The 20523-nt window shown below is 40.1% G+C and overlaps 1 protein-coding gene across 2 annotated transcripts in view; it reads left to right on the forward strand.

Annotated features, from left to right (window-relative positions):
* VWA8 (von Willebrand factor A domain containing 8) overlaps nucleotides 1-20523 on the forward strand; it is a 545205-nt gene that overhangs the window by 143593 nt on the left and 381089 nt on the right. For both annotated transcript variants that reach the window (XR_014819568.1, XM_021065625.2), the window contains exons 17-20: nucleotides 506-621; nucleotides 3935-4041; nucleotides 7851-7957; nucleotides 15663-15734. Coding sequence is in view for 1 of the 2 variants with exons in the window: in XM_021065625.2 (XP_020921284.2) it covers nucleotides 506-621; nucleotides 3935-4041; nucleotides 7851-7957; nucleotides 15663-15734 (402 nt within the window). In the remaining variant the exon portion in view is untranslated. The remainder of the gene's footprint in view (nucleotides 1-505; nucleotides 622-3934; nucleotides 4042-7850; nucleotides 7958-15662; nucleotides 15735-20523) is intronic.

A 20523-nucleotide genomic window follows, 5' to 3' on the forward strand; every position in this document is an offset into this window, starting at 1 on the left:
AGTGACAACTGATTGACACTTCTGTGGTCAGCAGCCTAAACTGTTCAGAGTTCCTTTACTGTATTTCAGAAATCATAGATCTGCTTAAAGCTCTAAGATTTTTTTTTTTTTTTTTTTTTTTTTTGTTATCTCAACAGTTTGGCTTTGTGTAAGCAGCAGGAAAAAAAAAAAAAAGAACAAATAGTTCATTGTACATGAGAGCTCTTTGTAAGTCAGATGCAGCCTGTATCATGTAACATCTTTCCTCCATCCAGCCTCCACTTCCCTCCCCAAACATGTATTATGGCTCTTTAATTGGGTTTAATTAATAAACACTTTTTATGGAATTAAAAAAAAAGTCATTAAGGATATTTCAAGTGTAAATTGGTTTCTGTTTATTTAACAGCACATATTTAAGTTTGGCCTTGTCCTTCAGGAATAATGAATTCTGCACGATACTCATCCAAAAGGGACCTGCAGCAAGTTAAAGCAAGACTCGTAACAGCCTTTCTTTGGCTTTTGATAGGCACAGTCGTTGGCAGCATCACTGTCTACGAGACAGCTGTTGAGGATTTCTCGTCGACTGGCACAGTATCCTAATGAAAATCTTCACAGTGCTGTCACTAAAGCCTGCCTTGCCAGGTAACTCTGTTCTGCTTTCTCACTGAATTCAAGTTTCTGAGTCTTTGCTGAAACAGTAACATAAGTCTGATAGTCTGTACTCACAGGTCTGGAAAAAGCATTGGTTTGACTATGTAGCTCTTTCAGCCTTCTGTTCCGTTTTTAGACCATATATAATCTTCGGCATAACAATAATTTAAAGAGGTTTTTATAGATGAGAAAACTCTAAGCCATTACTCAAGTCAGACAGTAGTAAAGAAGTGAAAGTAAGTTTGGTATTTGAACGCTGAGCAAGTGTTCCTTTTGTTTGCTTATTTGTTTTTTGTCTTTTTTTTTTGCCATTTCTTGGGCCGCTCCCGCGGCATATGGAGGTTCCCAGGCTAGGGGTCGAATCAGAGCTATAGCTGCCAGCCTACACCACAGCTCACCGCAACGCCGGATCCTTAACCCACTGAGCAAGGTCAGGGACCGAACCCGCAACCTCATGGTTCCTAGTCGGATTCGTTAACCACTGTGCCACGATGGGAACTCCTGAGCAAGTGTTCTTAAATCTTAAGTCTTACACTTAGGACCTCCCAAATTTGCAGTGGAACTGCTTGGCAGTACTTCTCTGTTCCCCAAACTTGACAAAATTAACATCCATTCAGTCTACACTAATGTATATTTTTCATACTTGTTTGGAAATTATTATAGAACATTGGTTTATAGAATTTCCTTACGGAATTGTACTTGCATGAGACTGTTTTAAAAGAAGAATAAGAAACGATGAATAATAATGTCCAGTAGGCCCAGAGGTTTCTTTTAGCCTCTTTTTATATGATCGGGTAATTATTTTTATGGTGGTTATGACATTCATTCCTTGATATATTCAAGGAATTAAAAGAGAATCTAAATTCAGCTTAGGAGGCTCTCTATGTTCCCTCTATAAATTTTCAGTTCAGTGGACAATTTTTCTTGTAGTTAAAGTAAGCTCCTTATGTTGCCACTTGAATTTGTTCTCTCTGTGGTGAAAGAGGTTAAAATGAGGCTCGTTTCCAGTGTCTTTGAAGTAATTATTTAATAGCTAGTGATTATGAGAAATCATCAAATTTGATTCTCCTTTTAAGTAGATTACTTATTAGACTTCCAAAAGAAAATTAGAAAAAAAATGCTTCAATTGCCTATCTTTTAGGGTCATAAACTGATGAAAATATATACAGAGAGATAAATTTGTCATCTATCCAGTGTTTTCTTAGTCAGAACTTGGTTATAGATGTGTGGAAATAGCAGTATATAGTCAGTGCTAAGCAATGTAAACAGTTTTGGAGCCTATGGGAAAATAGTACTTTGGAATGAAAGAAATAATCATGCCCAAAGCATTCTAGAGACTGTTTTATAAAGTACACAATAGTAAAAACAGCAATTCACTTTGAGTCCAATATAATCTTCTAGGGGTTGAATCAGAGCTGTAGCTGCCAGCCTGCACCACAACTGCAGCCACATGGGATCTGAGCCATATCTGTGACCTACACCACAGCTCAAGGCAATGCTGGATCCTTAACCCACTGAACAAGGCCAGGGATTGAACCTGCATCCTCATGGATACTAGTCAGGTTCATAACTTGCTTGAACCACAATTGGAACTTTCTGAGTCTAGTATAATCTTGATACCTAAACCAGACAAGAATAATGTAAAATTATATAAATTATATAATAAGGAAAATTATAAATCAAATGCATGGAATGGGTATAAAAATTCTAAATGAACTACTAACAAACCAAATGTAGCACGTGCTCTCTCTCTCTCTCTCTCTCTCTATTTAAATAAATAAATAAATAGTAAGCTATACCATGTTCATCGAAGGGAATATTAAGTATTGTCAAGATGTTTGTTTCCCCCCAAATTGATATATATGTAATCTAGTCCAACACCACCAAAGTTACAGTGAATTTGACAAACTGATCTCAAAATTGGCACAGAAATGTAATAGGCCAGGAATATCCAAAGAAATTTTGAGAAAGATTTTGGAGATGCACTTTCTCTGTCAGATATCAAGACTCATCACAAAGTTATATTTCAGTGAAATTTGGTGTAAGAAAAGACAAAAAGGCCATTAGAATAGACTACAGAGTCCTGAAACAGCCTCACATGTTTCTGGGAACTCGGTATATTTTAGAAGCAGCATTATAAATCAGTGTGGGAATGGATGGACTTGTCAATAACTGGTTAAAAAATAAAAAATTTACTACTTTATTCTCATGCAAAAAAATAAAATCTAGATATATGATAAAAACATATATTTGGTTACCACCCCATGACTCTTTGCACATAGTAAAACAGCTGTCTCATTTATGCATCATCTCTTGACTTTAGCAAAGCCACAGAATCAAAGGCCTTTTTATTAACCTTCTCTTCAGGATAGCACAGTGGCAGGAAGGAATTAAAAAAACTGGTGCAGGAGTTCCCGTCATGGCTCAGTGGTTAACAAACCCGACTAGCATCCATGAGGACGCAGGTTGGATCCCTGGCCTCGCTCAGTGGGTTAAAGATCTGGTGTTGTCATTAGCTGTGGTATAGGTTGCAGACATGGCTCAGATCCTGTGTTGCTGTGGCTGTGGTGCACACTGGCAGCTGTAGCTCTGATTCGACCCCTAGCCTGAGGACTTCCATATGCCGCAGGTGTGGCCCTAAAAAGACAAAAAAAGAAAAAGGTGCATAAAGTTTTCTTTTTTAAATGACCTCATTCCCTATTAAAGCAGTGAAAAGAAATTGAATGTCATAGAAAATTTTAAAACAAAAATCGATATGATTTATATTTATAAAATCTATTATTAAAGTCAGAAGAAATTCTCTAGCCCAAATTTGTTAAATATTATATATTAGCTTTTTTTTGATCCTGTTAATTTACTTTTAAAAATATGTTTCACTTACTTGCTTACGCCGGTTGAGTTCAGATTGAAACATTTCTTCATCTGAGGACATGGCTCCCTATGCACCTCTCATAGCCTATATTATGTACATCAAGTCTTGCATTTAGATGCATAATTCATTTCTAGGTAGCTTAAAACCTTAGAGGCCAAAAGGAAGAAAATTTAGAAGGTTAGGAAGACATTAGGTATTTTGCATTCCGAAAAATACTGTTATTCAGTTTTTTTAAGGCTATAATTTCCAAAGTCTAGATCTTTAGATTTTTCTGTTATTCAGATTACTCTGTAAATCTAATAGAACTTGGTTACTTTTATGAGCCTTCAAAAAATGTTTGGTTCCATTTCTTAAGCTTGGCTAAGTGTCAAAAAACATTTATTAATCACAGAAAGCTTTGCCTTTATCAATCCATCCTTCCAAACCCACCAGGTTTCTACCAAGTCTTGCAAGGTTGGCATTAGAAAAGAATCTGGCTGATGCTGCAATAGAAATAAGCACTGATAAGAATCTGGAACCAGAACTGGAAGATTACAAATGTAAGTATTCCATTTGTTTCTTTCCTTTCCTTTTTTTTTTTTTTTCCTGTTTTAGGGCTGAACTCGCAGCATATGGAAGCTCCCAGGCTAGGGGTAGAATCTGATCTACAGCTGCCAGCCTACACCACAGCTGCAGCAACACTGGGGTCTGCAACCTACACCACGGCTCACGACAAGGCCAGGGATCGAACCTGCATCCTCATGGACCCTAGTTGGGTTTGTTAACCACTGAGCCAGGAAGGGAATTCCCGATTTGTTTCTTTCTTAAGTGAAATAATAATTATCGCTTAAGATAATTTGTATCATTTTTTAAATTTTAATTTCAATAAAAAAGTGTTTTTGGCGTCCGTCCATTTTCATTTATGTATATGGATGGGTTGAAGAAATGAAATCTTTTGTTAAATAAGAAAAATTCAAAACCCACTTACAATTAAATCTGAGAATATTTCCTCTCTTTCAGTGTGTACCATATATACACAAGAGTCACAATTCACATGAATATGTATTAAAAGCTTGGAGAATTCCTTCTTGTAAATAAACGTATAATTTTGTTTTACCTTTTATTCCAAATGTATTTCACCATAGGATCTAGAATTCTGGTTTCTTTGCACAATATTTACATTTGGAGGACTACTAGTGTCCTCCAGGACACATTTGGGAAACTGTTCTAAGTTGATGTAGACTAAAATAATATTCAGAGTACCATTTCATGCCTTCTTATTCCTTCCATGTGTTTGGTGGTACTTTTCTTCTAGAGTACCATAAGTATAATTTTGAATTTGGGGGAGGTTTCAATCTTCCAATAAAAGTAAGCTGTTCTTCAGAGTACAATGAAAGGTTCCCTACTTTTCGAGGGTCATTATTACCTGTCTTATCAAAATATCCAATACATGACCACTCTTGGAAGAGGGCTTATTGTGTCTCTCTTTGCAGTAGATGTTTTAATAGTTGGGGCTACCCTGAGCCAGGAATTTGATGTTAAGGCAATAAGATGACTTTTTAAGAGTCAAATTATAAAGTCAATATACTGATGGATCTGGTACTGATATGCAGAGCCAACTCAAAGACTAACTCTGGGACTTGGAGATTTAGGACATTACTCAATTGAATCCTTTTTAATGTATCCAAAGAAAGATGACATCATTCAGGCTGTAGATTTAGTCTTGGTAACAGGCCAGTGTTAGCAGTTCCGATATAAACCATGCATAGGAGATAAAGAACCTACGTTGAGGACAATTTTGACTCATCTGGTCCCATTCGTCTTTAATATCATCTCTCCTGTAGAGAATTCATGTGCTTCATTCATGTACTTCTAGAAGACAGGGGTCACCAACCTTCTGATAGAGATTTGACTTTCCATGCAAATCTCCCTCCAAATAAAATACCGATGTGGCAATAGTAGATCATATACTCTATATGAAATTTGCAGTTTTCCTTGTCATGTAATGTATTGCAATTCTGGCTTTAAATATCAGAATTTATGTGTAGATCAAAATATGCATATCTTTAATATTCTTCTGAGAGTTATGTGTGACCTCAATTGTAATGATAAAGTCAGGTTTTGAGCCTACCAGACCGAAGACCTAAATTTACCAAAGTAGTTCTATCCTAGGAGACTACTTAGAAGACAGCTAACAGCCTTTTCCCAGGGATATATCAGTATCATCATTCTCTGAGTGCATGTCCGTTTTCTATCCTGAAATTTTAAGCAGTAAACATTAGTTGAATGAATTAAATTGTCCCTAAAGCCTGAAATCAACTGAATAGATATCTTCCATAAACTAAACTGTAGACAGTATCAAATGCTGTTTGAACCTGAAATCATGTGTGTCATCTCAACGTACAAGTATGTTGTAAATTGACTGTCACGGTCCTGGTTGTCCTATTTCAGAGACCTGAAAATAGTAAATAAATAGTAAATTCTCAGCACGACAGCTCATGGTTTTCCTTCGCTGAAGAGCTTGTGAATAGAAGAAAAATGACAAAGCTCTATTTATTGGAGGAAGAGGAAGGCTGTACTTCGGCAAATGTGTAGCATTTAGCAGGGAATAAACAGGGTGACAGTCTAATTATTTTTAGCTCAAAATTGTTCACGGTACTCCATAGATGCAATGTTGCTTTCTCCCCTTGTCTTTCAAAATCTTTAGTACAAAAATAGCAATTTTCTTATTAGAAATAGGATGCAAAAAAGATGGGTCAGTTTTTTAAGGCAATGTAACTGTCTGTCTTCTTTTCCAGAGGATGGACTCTTATTTGGAGTCCATGCGGCAGAAAGAACATCAGACTATATTAAATTCTGGTTTTTGGGTTTTTGTATTTTTGTGTCTTTGTAGGGCCACACTGGTAGCATGTGGAAGTTCCAGGGCAAGGGGTCAAATCGGAGCTGCAGCTGCCAGTCTATGCCACAGCCACAGCAATGCAGGATCCAAGTCTTGACTCTGACCTAAACCACAGCTCGAGGCAATGCTGGATCCTTAACCCATTGAGGGAGGCCTGGGATCAAACCCACATCCTCAGAGATACTAGTTGGGTTCGTTACTGCTGCACCACAATGGGAACGCCTAAATTCTATTTTTAGCTCTACCCATACTAGCTGGGTGATTTTAAGCAAATTACTTAATGTATGTTCGTCTTAGCCTCCTCCTAATTCTTATCTCATTGTCTCAATTCTAACTCTTGTCTCATTGAGTTACATGAAATTACATGAGAAAACAGTGCGCTGAAGCCGAGGTCTGGCACATAGTAGGTCCTCAATGGTAGTTTCTACTGTGAACAGTACTACTACAACTACTATTATATTATTATTATTGACCTTGGAATATGTCAGGTAGTGAGCATGCGTATCTCCTTATTGTAGGGAATACACATGAGCTATGTTCAAGAAATTTGTTATTTAATTTCTTGGCTTCAAGGAGCTCATATTCTGTTCTAGACCAACTACGAAGCACATAGGTGGCTATACAATAATAAGTATCACAGGATGGTTGTAGCACCTCTGCTGCTTATTTAGAAGTATAGATCTCCTGGACCATCCCTAAAAATTGTAATTTGAGAGATCTGGGGTGGATTGGTTCATCAATATTTTTAACTAGAGCTCTAGGGGATTTTCCTATGGGGTTTTGCAAGGGGGGGGAGGGATCCAAAAAATTTATATTCATGGAACTTCAGAGCTTTTGAATGTGTATATTTCATTTTTGCTTTTTTTTCTTTCTTAATAGGGCCACTCCCTCGGCATATGGAAGTTCCCAGGCTAGGAGTCGAATCAGAGTTACAGTTGCCAGTCCACACCACAGCCACAGCAATGCCAGATCTGAGCTGTGTGGGCGACCTACACCACAGCTCATGGCAATGTCAGGTCCTTAACCCACTGAGTGAGGCCAGGGATGGAACCCTCAACCTCATGGTTACTAGTCGTATTCATTTCTGCTGCGCCACAATGGGAATTCCTGAACGTGTGTATTTTAGAGTCTCTGACCAAGCAGGCTCGTGAAGGTGGCTTGACTGAGTTCTGGCTTTCCTCCCACCCCCATCTCAATTTTATCTATATGCTCTTTGTTACCACCATGGTTTTCAATAAAACATTACATTTTGAAAGATTTTAAGCCTTTTTGTAGCGCTTTTAAGCTTTGTATGTAGAACTATGAAGTTTTATTACCACCTTCAAGCCTATTTCTTGTAGATATTAGATTAAAATTCCTTGAAGATCTCATGATGTATTAAAGATGCTGTATTGTGTTCTGTTTGGGCTGGACTTGGATTCTCGGAGGGCAGCGTGCCTGGTAACTCTTTGTCCCATGTGAAATGCTTAGGTGAAGTCACATCGGGATCTCTGAAGATTGGAGCTGTTAGTGCACCGATCTATAACGCCCATGAGAGAATGAAAGTGCCTGATGTTCTCTTCTACGACAACATTCAGGTAAGATCAGCCCTTTGCATTCATGGATCAGTCACTGCTTATCGCGTGGTAATTACCTCCAATTTGAGTGAAACTAATGTTTATCGTTGTAATTTGCGAAGCTCAGTTCAGATGCTGCAGAATGAGGTATTGAAACATCTTTTATTAAGGCAATGCAAAATTCTACATTCTCCCCGACGATACCTGAGAATTGGAAGAGTTGCTACGATGATTAGAGCCATGAAGTTTATATGCAGACGTAACTAAACGTCAAGTAAATACAATGAATATATTATTAAATTGAAAACAAAAAGCACTGACATGCATCCTCTCTTTTGCATTCCTGTTAAATTGTTTCAGTAGTTCAGAGGGTTGCGTCCTGTGCATTCTTTTCTTCACATTCCTTTCCTTTTTCTGAAAAATTCCTAGGATATTTTTCTATTCTTTACTTTCCTCTTTTTAAAATTTTTTTTAATTTTAATTTTTTCTTTTTTAAGAGAGGAGGGTAGGTAATTTCCCACATGTAAACTAACCAATAACCATGGAGCTTCCAGGAGTTCCCCTCATGGCCCAGTGGAAACGAATCTGACTAGCATCCATGAGGATGCAGGTTCGATCCCTGGCCTCGCTCAGTGGGTTCAGGAGCCGGCGTTTCCATGAGCTGTGGTGTGAGTCACAGATGTGGCTTGGATCTGACATTGCTGTGGCTGAGGTGTAGGCCAGCTGCTACAGCTCCGATTCGACCCCCAGTCTGGGAACCTCCATATGCCATGGGTGCGGCCCTAAAAAGACAAAGAAAAAAAAGAAAAGAAAAAAAGTTATGGAGCTTCCACTAAGACACAGAAATTAGTGTGTGCCCAGAAAGCTTTATTATAAATGTTTACTTTAATAAGAATTTTCTCCAGAGAAAATTACCCATAAATGGTAGAATTTTTCCTTTTCCAGATTTTCTGTCAAGCAATTATATATTTATTTTATAGTAAAAGCCATACTAAATTGTTTTCTAATAGCTGGTCATTAATCTGCATGTAAACAGTAATCTTACATTTACAAATTATATTTGAAGAACTTCTATTTTCACTGTATTAAGGAATAAGAATTGAAGGAAAATGTTTTTTTATCTGCCATTCCCCAATGTTATCTATTATTTAATGAGTACCATAATTTATATCTCTACATTATATTAACAATAAAAGGTTCTAGGCAAATTCTTTCTTAGTAAAAATCTTGCTTAAATGTTTTGGAACTCTATTCAAAATGCAATTATTATCTATGACATAGCGAAAGGCGTAACCTGGATTTGCTTTTTATTCTTCATTCTATGGGCCATTAACTAATGTTGGTTTATTTTTCTTCCAGAGCATTCATGCTCTTATGCAAGTAGTGGACAAATGAACAGAAAAGAGGGTTCTAAGACACAAAGGAATAAAGAATCTTGCCTGTCAAAGACAGGAACATGATTGCAAGGAAAATATATTGCCCACCATTGATGGTCTCATTCTCTGTTCATGCCTCAGAAAGGAATCAAGAAAAAAGAATCAGGAAACTTTGCCATAAGTGACAAGTTGAAAAACTCCATGATGGCAAAGGTTGAAAAGACTTGCCAGTGTATAAGAATGTAGGAAATTCAGGTGTTCCCGTTGTGGCGCAGTGGTTAACGAATCTGACTAGGAACCATGAGGTTGCCGGTTCAATCCCTGGCCTTGCTCAGTGGGTTAAGGATCTGGCGTTGCCATGAGCTGTGGGGTTGAAGATGCGGCTCGGATCCCAAGTTGCTGTGGCTGTGGCGTAGGCCAGTGGCTGCAGCTCCGATTGGACCCCTAGCCTGGGAACCTCCATATGCCGCGGGAGCGGCCCTAGGAAAGACAAAAAAAAAAAAAGAATGTAGGAAATTCAGTAGCAAGGAGGGTTCTGGTGCCCTTGAACACAGGGTCTGTTGCCATGGCGTTTGCCACATAGACGTTGAGGACTGCAGGGCTGCTACGAACTTTACATGGTGACCCTGAAGGATTTTTCTGTAGCCCTTCTCCAAACATACCTTCTCTTCGTAAAGCATTATGAATTAACCATCAATGAAAAATTCTAGCGGTACCAATTCTAAGAACAGTGGCTTGATCAAATGTGCTTTTGTTGCATATATTACTATTTCCTTTTATGCTGCATTTCACCTCTGAAGCTGTAGTCTTCAGTGCCTCTCAGATGTTTAGATGCTTCTATACCATCTTGTTCTATGCTCTGTTGTCCCCTTGCAGCACCATGTTGTAATTGATTTTTTTTTTTTTTTTGCCTTTTTTTTTCAGAGCCACATCTGTGGCACTAGGAAGTTCCCAGGCTAGGGTGGAATCAGAGCTGCAGCTGCCGGCCTACATCACAGCCACAGCAACACAGGATCTGAGCCACATTTGCAATCTACAACACAGCTCACAGCAACACCAGATCCTTAGCCCACTGAGCAAGGCCAGGGATCGAACCTGCGTCATGAATGCTACTCAAATTCAATAACCTCTAAGCCACGATGGGAACGCCTGTAATTGATTTTTAAAACATTTTCTGTACCACTAAGATAAAGCCTTTTTTTTTTTTTAATTTTAATTTTGTATCTCTTAGCAAATAGCACAGTGCCTGGCACACAGTGACTACTGAGTATGTATGTGTTGAGTGGATTAATAAAAGAAGGAAAAGATTTTGCATATTCATAATCAGGAGTATTTCATTCTATCTGTCATTAAGGAATATTATACTTGCAGCAGAAGAATTTGGAGGAAAGAGAGATTAATAGACTCTTAAGCCTAATGAGCTTTAGATCTGAAAAAAATTGTTAAATATCTACCTTGTGTCAAGCTTTGTTCTAAGTCATTAGGACACAGAGATTAAAATACATACACGCACGGTTCCACGGCTCCAGTTGCCTGGAAATATCAAGGGAAAAAAATCGAGCAAGTACACATGGTTCCCACACAGCGTGATGGACGCATGCGCAGGTTACTATGGTAGCGGTGGTGATGAGGCGATGGTTCCAGATTGGAATGATCATGGAAAAATGAGTTCACTAGGCAAAGTTGAGAGACAGTCTCAGGCCGACACCAGCATTTGCAGAGACGTGGCTGTGCGAGAGTGTAGCTCATTTAGGGAGCTCCGTCGAATTAATTGTCATGGCCAGAGCTGAGGTTGCATATGGAAGAGTGACAAGAGGGAGGCTGATGAGTTAAGAAAAGGTCAGATTATCTGGGCCTTGCTAGTTAAGGAATTTGGAAGCTGGAGTTCCCGTCGTGGCTCAGTGGTTAATGAATCCGACTAGGAACCATGAGGTTGCGGGTTCGATCCCTGGCCTTGCTCAGTGGGTTAAGGATCTGGCATTGCCGTGAGCTTTGGTTTAGGTTGCAGAGGTGGATCAGATCTGGTGTTGCTGTGGCTGTGGCGTAGGCTGGCAGCTACAGCTCCGATTGGACCCCTAGCCTGGGAACCTCCATATGCTGCGAATGCAGCCCTAGGAAAGACTAAAAGACCAAAAAAAAAAAAAAAAAAAAGGAATTTGAAACCTATTCAGAAGCAGTGAGGAAGCCAATGAAAAAATTTAGGCACATTTTCGCTTTTGCCAATTTTGCATTCTTTTTAATGTTGTCTACAAGTCGGAACAAAGGCAGGGAGAGACTAGTTAGGGGGCTGCTAGAATCATCCAGGTGAAAATTGTGAAATATCTGAATGAAGGCAATGAGAATGGGGACAGAGTGGAGAGGACACAGTGGGGCTGTTTAGGAGGGAGGTCGAGTTGATGGCACCTTGTGTTACATGAAAGTCAAAGATTCTCCCTGACAGAGCATGTGTATCTGCCAGAAAAGTAAAGAGAAAAAAGAAAATTATTCTGCATTGTTCCTGTGACTGAAACACATAGTAGGAGAGTGATAAGAAATGAGGCTGAGATGAAATCAAAAAGGTATTGGCTCTTGTTCCAAAGATTTTAGGAGTCATTTAAAGAATTTGGGGGGGAAGGAGTTCCCGTTGTGGCTCAGCAGAAACAAATCTGATTAGTATACATGAAGACACAGGTTCAATCCCTGCACTCAGTTGGTTAAGGATCAGGTGTTGCTGTGAGCTGTGGTGTAGGTCACAGATGTAGCTCAGATCTGGCATTGCTGTGGCTGTGGTGTAGGCTGGCTGCTGCAGCTCTGATTTGACCCCTAGCCTGGGAGCCTCCATATGCAGCAGGCGTGGTCCCCAAAAGACAAAAAAAAAAAAAAGAAATAGAGAAAAAGAATTTTTGGGGAAAAAAGTGACATGATTGGAAACAGAACAGTGACTCAAGGAGAGACTGAAGTTAGAGACAGTGACTTGGCTGATAAAAATCTAGGCCAGAAATGATAAAAAACCTAGATGAGGAGTTCCCTAGTAGCTCAGTTACTGGTTAGGGATCCAGTATGGTCACTGCTGTGGCTTCAATTACTGCTATGGTGTGGGTTTGATCCCTGGCTCAGAAACTTCTGCATGACATGGGTGTGGCCAAAAACATTAATTGAAAGTAAATACAATTTTGAACTTCTTGGGAGTTCCCCCTATGGCACAGCAGGTTAAGGACCTGGCATTGTCACTGCAGCTGCTGCTATGGCTCAGATTCCATCCCTGGCCTAGGAACTTCCACATGCCACAGGCAAAGCCAAAGCAAAACAAAACTTGGCAAAACAAAAAAACAACAACAAAAAAACTTAGATGAAAGATATGGGGATGGGGAGTTCCTGTCGTGACTCAGTGGTTAACAAATCCAACTAGGAACCATGAGGTTGCGTGTTTGATCCCTGGCCTTGCTCAGTGGATTAAGGATCCGGCATTGCCGTGAGCTGTGGTGTAGGTCGAAGACGTGGCTCGCTCGGATCCCGTGGTGCTGTGGCTCTGGTGTAGGCCGGTGGCTACAGCTCCTATTCTCCATATGGTGAGGGAGCAGCCCTAGAAAAGGCAAAAAAAAAAAAGGAGAAAGTTATGGGAATGGAAAAGAAAGGACGGATTTAATGGACTTTTGTGTGACTGAATAGCTTAGACTTGGCATTTAATTGGCTTTTGATGAAGGAACAATTGAGATGGGCAGGAGAAGGATGATGATGTTAGGTTGGGTGGTAGAAAATGATGCTGTCAATTGGGACGAAGAATGAAGTGGAGGAGAAAGAAATGAGCCAGATTTTGGGTGTATTGGGTTCGAGGAGACTGGGAAATAGCTCAGTAAAGTTTGCTCAGGAATTGGGGCTTGAATCAAGGAGAAAAGTCTTGCTGTTGGAGATCCGGGTAGGGTTGGTGGTGGAAGCCATGGAATGGATGAGAGGGTTTAGGGAGAGCAGGGTCCAGGGTCCCTCTCGGAGCACTGATGCGTGAGTCTCCTACTCTGCACGCAGCCCTCCCACACCCCTCAGGTGGGTGCCCAGGTAGGAGGAGGCATAACCTGCTCTTTCCTTTACTGCGAGCCCTCGGGAAAGCAGGCAAAAGGTAGGGAAAGAGAACAAAAGGGGAAGAAAATCAGTATTTAAGGAATTGCTACCAAAAGAAGATACAAACGACCATGTTAGAGAGGTAGGAGGGAATCAGGAGAGACAGACCACTCGGGGAGGCGACTTTTAAGAAATGGTCTATAGTACCAAGCAGCCCAAGAGGGTAAGAGAAGAATCATGTAGGCAGTGACCTTAGCCTTGGCTAATGTTTGCTGATTTTTTTTTCTTTTTTTTTTTTTTTGCTTTTTAGGGCCACACCCGTGACATATGGAGATTCCCAGGCTAGGGGTCTAATCAGAGCCACAGCATTGCCAGATCCAAGCCATGTCTGAGACCTACACCACAGCTCACAGCAACGCTGGATCCTTAACCCTCTGAGCAAGGCCAGGGATCGAACTGCAACCTCATGGTTCCTAGTTGGATTCGTTAACCACTGAGCTACGATGGGAACTCCAAATATTTGTTGATTTGAATAATCTAGTTAGGGGTAAAGAGAGCTTGAAGTAGGAGGACGTGAGAAAAAGTAAAGAAGACTACAAATTATAGTTGGGATTCTTTTTCAGTATATACTTTTTTTTTAAGCTGCTTATTCCAACTTTTCTATCTATTCTTCCTGCAGGTTAGCCCAGTTATTTCCAGAAGAACTTAATGTTGTCTGATTTTACATCTTAATTAGAAAGAAGAGGTCTGCAGACCAGTTATCACCAGAACCCAGATTAAAAGAATGTCCTAGGGCTCCCTTTTAACTAGAGTAGCCATGTGTCCCCGTTTGCTTAAAATAGTCCTTCTTTACCTTTCTGTCCCAGCCTAATTATTCATAACATCTTTTTTTTTTTTTTTTTTTTTTTTTTAGTGTGGCACCCCTGGCATATGGAGGTTCCCAGGCTAGGGGTCTAAATCGGAGCTACAGCTCCCGGTCTTTGCCACAGCCACGCCAGATCCGAGCCGTGTCTGTGACCTACACCACAGCTCACAGCAACGCTGGATCCTTAACCCAGTGAGCGAGGCCAGGGATTGAACCCGCAACCTCATGGTTCCTAGTCAGATTCGTTTCCGCTGTGGCAGGACAGGAACTCCTCTTTCTATCCTTAAAAGTATTCCAGAATGAACAAAAGATCTCACCCTACTTCAAGCCTTGTTAAAACTCAGTTCCATGGTTTATCTGAAAGCATTTAAAAAAAATTAAAATTACCAAGCTAATCATCAAGGAATACTCATCTGCTCTTGAAGGAAGAATAACACTTTCTCAGTTTTCTAAACAAACTCTGAAACTATTGCCTAATGTGACAGGTAGAAGGAAAATATTCTACATGTCAAAAAAAATTCATAAACCAAGTTAAAGTGAGTGACCAACTAGAAAAATATCCAAAGCGCGTATAAGATGCACAAAGTTAATTTTCCTTTTTCATGACCTTCAGTAACTTTAGTCTTAATGGGGCCGTGATTGTTCTGATACAGAAAACCAAGAGAAAATAACAGGGAGCTTAATCATTCTGGGATATATTTCACTCCTCAACCCCCAGATGAGCCTTTGTGACCTACTTATAATCGTCCTATTTTTCAAGATACCGAAGAGCAATGTAATTTCCTCTGTGGCTATTGTGAACAACTTCAATCTTGTTCTTTTATTGTGTTGTGTCATGACTTGAATTTAAAAATATGGAAAGTGAATCATATATATATATAGCAAGCCAGCAAAGTCTGTATTACAGGAAAGCAAACAGCTCCAGGACAGCTGGAAGGGGTAGGAAGAGTCGTCCCCCCTCCCATTCTCATATAGGGGTTTTTATCCCTTAAAAATGGGAGTTGCCAATGGAATCATATATTTTTATTTCTAAAACTGTATATACTTTAAAGGTATAGTTAAGAAGAAGTCAGTGCAACATGTTCCATGGACATCTCCAGTTATTTTAGAAAACCTTTGTATATTTGCCTTAGCGACTGTCAAATATTACATTAAATTATTAACCAACTCTGTGTAGTAGCACCATAGCTGAAAAATATGAGTTGAATTATAAAGGCTCCTTGAAATATGTCTAGGTCAGTGGCTGAGCCTTGTCTAAGACCATTTCAGGTGTTCAATGTCAGTGACCTGGTTGGTGATATAACTTATTTATAACCACAACATTAATTTTTTTAAGTCATCAAATTGAGTATTGTCTGTTATAATAGATGTTTAACTCTCCACGAAGTTAACTTTCTTGTTTCACCTTGACCATGCGAAACACAATTAACTTCCAGTCCTTTTCTTCTAGCACATGATGGTGATGGAAGATATGCTCAAAGACTTTCTTCTGGGAGAACACCTGTTACTGGTTGGTAACCAGGTGAGTTATGGCTAGGCTAAGACTCAGGTACTAATGAATAAATGATAGGAACAATTTAAAAGCAGTCAGTTACATCTCCTTGTTGGAAGAGGTTCTCAGAAAAGATTCTTTTTTTTTTCCCCCAACGAAGTGACTAGTTGAATTAAATAAAGAGGGTCTTATACCTTCCAAACTTTAGAATTACCTCAGGGCTTAAATTTGCATACACACACCCCCCCCTCCATTCAATCTCCTGTTAATTCCTGTCTGTTCTACCTTATAAATGTCTATTCTCCTTTCCCTGTCTGTCAGCCTTGCCCAGCTCACCATCACCTAGCACCTGGATTCTAGCAGTGATTTCCTAATACAGCTGCGCTCCAGCCTTACTCCTACCGTGATCTGCCCTCCACCCTGCAGCCCAGTTGATGCTTATGAAGCTAAAATCTAAGTCTCTCTCTTTTGCTGAATTCAGCTCCCCATCCCCCATAGGTATGGTCTTCAGTACAGCTTAGGGCGTCCTGCAGGAGCCAGCCTCTGCCCACCTTTCCAGTCTTGGCTCCCTCTGTTCTTGCATTTGGTGCTGTCTTGAGCCAATGGCAGACCTTCTTTCAGTGTCTTACCTCTTCTCTGGTCCTGGGTGCAAACTCTTCTCTCTGCATAGCGTATCCCAGTGCCCTTCACGCACCCTTTTTCTCTAACTCTAGGGAGGTTGCCCCTCGCCTCTAGCTGGGTTAGGTTTCTTTGGCTTCTTAATAACTTCCTTCCATTCCCCTGTTCACAGTCATCACGTTACTGCGTTTCCATGTAGAACGACTGTCTTCGCAGCTGGTCCATATGCTCCTCAAGGGCAGGGACCGTGTCTCTTTCTCATCTCTGTGTCCTTGGTACCTGGCACAGTGCCTGGTACATAGTAGATATTGAATATATCCTTATGGAGGGAATGGATGAACATTTGATATCTGGAGGCTTCTGATAATTTTCCTCCATGAAATTACCAGTCTCGCAGTGAACAGCACCTCCGATTTTGTAATTAGTTTTTGTGTTTTTTTGTCTTTTTGTCATTTCTAGGGCTGCTCCTGCGGCATATAGAGGTTCCCAGGCTAGGGGTCAAATCAGAGCTGTAGCCACCAGCCAACGCCGGAGCCACAGCAACGCGGGATCTGAGCCAAATCTGCAACCTACACCACAGCTCACAGCAATGCCAGATCCTCAATCCACTGAGCAAGGCCAGGGATCGAACCTGCAACCTCATGGTTCCTAGTTGGATTTGTTAACTACTGAGCCAAGACGGGAACTCCTGTAATTAGTCTTAAATTAAGGATAACAAACTTTCAGAAGAAGTTTGTTTTTTTTTTTTCTTTTTTTAATTTATAAAAACAATACATCTTCTTGATGTAATCCCTTAATCTTAGAAAACGTTGAAATCCTATTGAAGTCCTTCCAGTCTCAGAGTGGCCCTGTGGTATCCTAGAAAGGCAGAAAGCTAGGAATCTAGAGATTACCTACCTGGACAGATTTTGCACCTCTCTCTGTGATATGGGGTAGATTGCTATTGCTCTTTAAAAGGCATTGTTCCTTTTTCTTTTCTTTCTTTTTCTTATCTGTAAAATGATAGGATTGGAATAGGTGTTTTCTAAGGTCGCTCTGGGTATAATATTCTATAATATGCTTCTTTGATAAAGTCTTCCTGGACACTTCAACCTGAAGGTTTGGTCCCATTCTCTGAACTTTTATAGCAGGTCATTTATAGATTTCTTTTTTACTCATGTTTCCACCTGCCATCTCTTTACTCAAAAGAGAGAGCCCCCGAGTTATTTTTGCATCCTCCCTGGTGCCTGGCATGCAATAGACATTCAACAAATATGTTTTAGAGGACTGCCTAGAATACATTTCTAAGGAGTAGCCAACAGGATTTAGAAGTAATATGGTTTTAAAATTTTTGCTTACTTGGGTTATGTTCAGGACATCCTAAGACAAATTGACTGACTTTCTTGTTCTGTAAATTTGCAACTGTTTGGTGAGGGAAACACATGAATTCCATTATATCTAGGGAGTGCCCACTTAAGAGAGAAAATCCTTTTTTAGACATTTTTATTTGTTTTTTTAAAATGATTTTTATTTTTTCCATTGTAGTTGGTTTACAGTGTCAATTTTCTACCATAGAGTGAAGTGACCCAGTCACACATACATCTTGTTTTCCCATTATCCTCCATCATGCTCCATCATAAGTGACTAGATATAATTCGCAGTGCTATTCAGCAGGATCTCATTGCTTACCCAGTCCAAAGGCAATAGTATGCATCTATTAACCCCAGATTCCCAGTCCATCCCACTCCCTCCCCCTCTCCCTTGGCAACCACAAGTCTGTTCTCCAAGTCCATGAGTTTCTTTCCTATGGAAAGGTTCATTTGTGCCATATATTAGATTCCAGATATAAGTGATATCATATGGTATTTGACTTTCTCTTTTTGACTTGCTTAGTATAAGAGTCTCTAGTTTCATCCATGTTGCTGCAAATGGCATTATTTCATTCCTTTTTATGGCTGAGTAGTATTCCATTGTGTGTACATACCACATCTTCTTAATCCATTCATCTGTCGATGGACTTTTAGGTTGTTTCCATGTCTTGACTACTGTGAATAGTGCTGCAATGAACATGCGAGTGCATGTGTCTTTTTCAAGGAAAGTTTTGTCCGGATATATGCCCAAGAGTGGAATTTCTGGGTCATATGGTAGTTCTATATTTAGTTTTTTAAGGTACCTCCATACAGTTTTCCACAGTGGCTGTACCAATTTACATTCCCACCAACAGTGTAGGAGGGTTCCCTTTTCTCCACACCCTCTCTAGCATGTCTCATTTGTGGACTTATTAATGATGGCCATTCTGACTGGTGCAAGGTGGTATCTCATAGTAGTTTTGATTTGCATTTCTCTAATAATCAGTGATGTTGAGCGTTTTTTTCATGTGCTTGTTGGCCATCCATATATCTTCTTTTGAGAAATGTCTATTCAGGTTTTCTGCCCACTTTTCAACTGGGTTGGTGGTTTTTTTGCTGTTGAGTTGTAAAAGTTGTTTGTATATTTTAGAGATTAAGCCCTTTCAGTTGCATCCTTTGAAACCATTTTCTCCCATTCTGTAGATTTTCATTTTTTTTTTATGGTTTCCTTTGCTATGCAAAATCTTGTCAGTTTGATTAGGTCAAAAATCCTTAATTTTTTGGATTCAACTGCATATAATTATATACTAATGGGATCAGAGACTGGCAGCATTATCACTAGGGGAGAATAATGAAATACCAATTATTTTAATTTTTTGATGATAATTAGGTACTGATTCATATTTAGCTAATTAAATGTGCTATCACTTTGCACATGCTTCCATTTACCAGGTCAGGGAGTGAAAACTGGATTTAAGGTGGCTGGTTAAAATCTAAATGGAACTTTTTGAGTACTTGAGCCAACTTCAGTTCCTTTCAAACTTGTTTGCAAAAGCTAACATTTGTGTTAAGATAGGACCAAGATTCTATGGTGAGACTTTTACTTTTTCCCCAGTTTTATTAAGGTGTAATTGACAAAAAAAAGTGTAAGATATTTAAAGGGTACACTGTGATACACTGTGCAAGGATTCCCCCCATTGAGTTAATACATCCATCACCTCACATATTTACCTTTTTTTTGGTGAGTGTATTTAACATCTGCTGTCACAGAAAATTTCTGTTATACAATGCAGTGTTATCAGTAATAGCCACCCGGTTATACATTAGATCTTCAGACCGCCTTCATCTTATAAGTGAAAGTTGTTTTTTTTTTTTTGTTTTTTGGTTTTTTTTTGTCTTTTTGCCATTTCTTGGGCCACTCCCGCAGCGTATGGAGGTTCCCAGGCTAGGAGTCGAATCGGAGCTGTAGCCGCCAGCCTCCACCAGGGCCACAGCAGTGCAGGATACGAGCTGAGTCTGTGACCTACACCACAGCTCACAGCAACACTGGATCCTTAACCCACTGAGTGAGGCCATGGATCGAATCCACAATCTCATGGTTCCTAGTCAGATTAGTTAACCACTGAGCCACGACAGGAACTCCCTAAGTGAAAGTTCTTACCCTTTTACCAGCCTCTCCTGTAACCACCCCCCTGCTGCCTCCACCACTGCCCAGACCTTGGCAATCACTTTTCTACTTTGTCCCTGTGAGTTTGATCTTTCTTTTTTCTTTTTAAGATTCTACGTATAAGTGATACCATGCAGTATTTGTCTTTCTCTATCTGGTTCTTTCACTTAGCATGATGCCCTCCAGGTCCATTACCATTGCACCCTGGACTGCTTCCATTTGGTGTGTAGGAGGGAGAAGGAAGCCACCTGGAGTATTTGTGGGCAAATGCAGGGATGTGCTCTCCTAGGGCCTGGTATGGAGTTATGTGTTCTCTTTGCCTCCGCTTTCCTCGGAGTCCTGATTATCTAGGAGATTTCTCTTTCGGGAATGTGTACTTTTGCAGTCATAGCAACTCTTCCTTCCTCAATACCTCTGCTTCATTTATCAGTAGTATTGCAGTAGTTCTCTTAATATCTTCTGCTTGCGAGTTCCTGTCGTGGTGCATCGGAAATGAATCTGACTAGGAACCAGGAGATTGCGGGTTTGATCCCTGGCCTCACTCAGTGGGTTAAGGATCCAGTGTTGCTATGAGCTGTGGTGTAGGTCGCAGAGGCATCTCGGATCTGGTATTGCTGTGGCTGTGGTGTAGGCCAGCAGCTGCAGCTCCGATTGGACCCCTAGCCTGGGAGCCTCCATATGCCGTGGATGTGGCCCTAAAAATACA

This window comes from Sus scrofa, chromosome 11 (genome assembly GCF_054392235.1).
Source record: "Sus scrofa isolate SSC_HxYL_T2T_F1_AM1 chromosome 11, Sscrofa_HxYL_maternal_Yorkshire_Landrace_v2.0, whole genome shotgun sequence".
Taxonomy (NCBI): Eukaryota; Metazoa; Chordata; class Mammalia; order Artiodactyla; family Suidae; genus Sus; species Sus scrofa.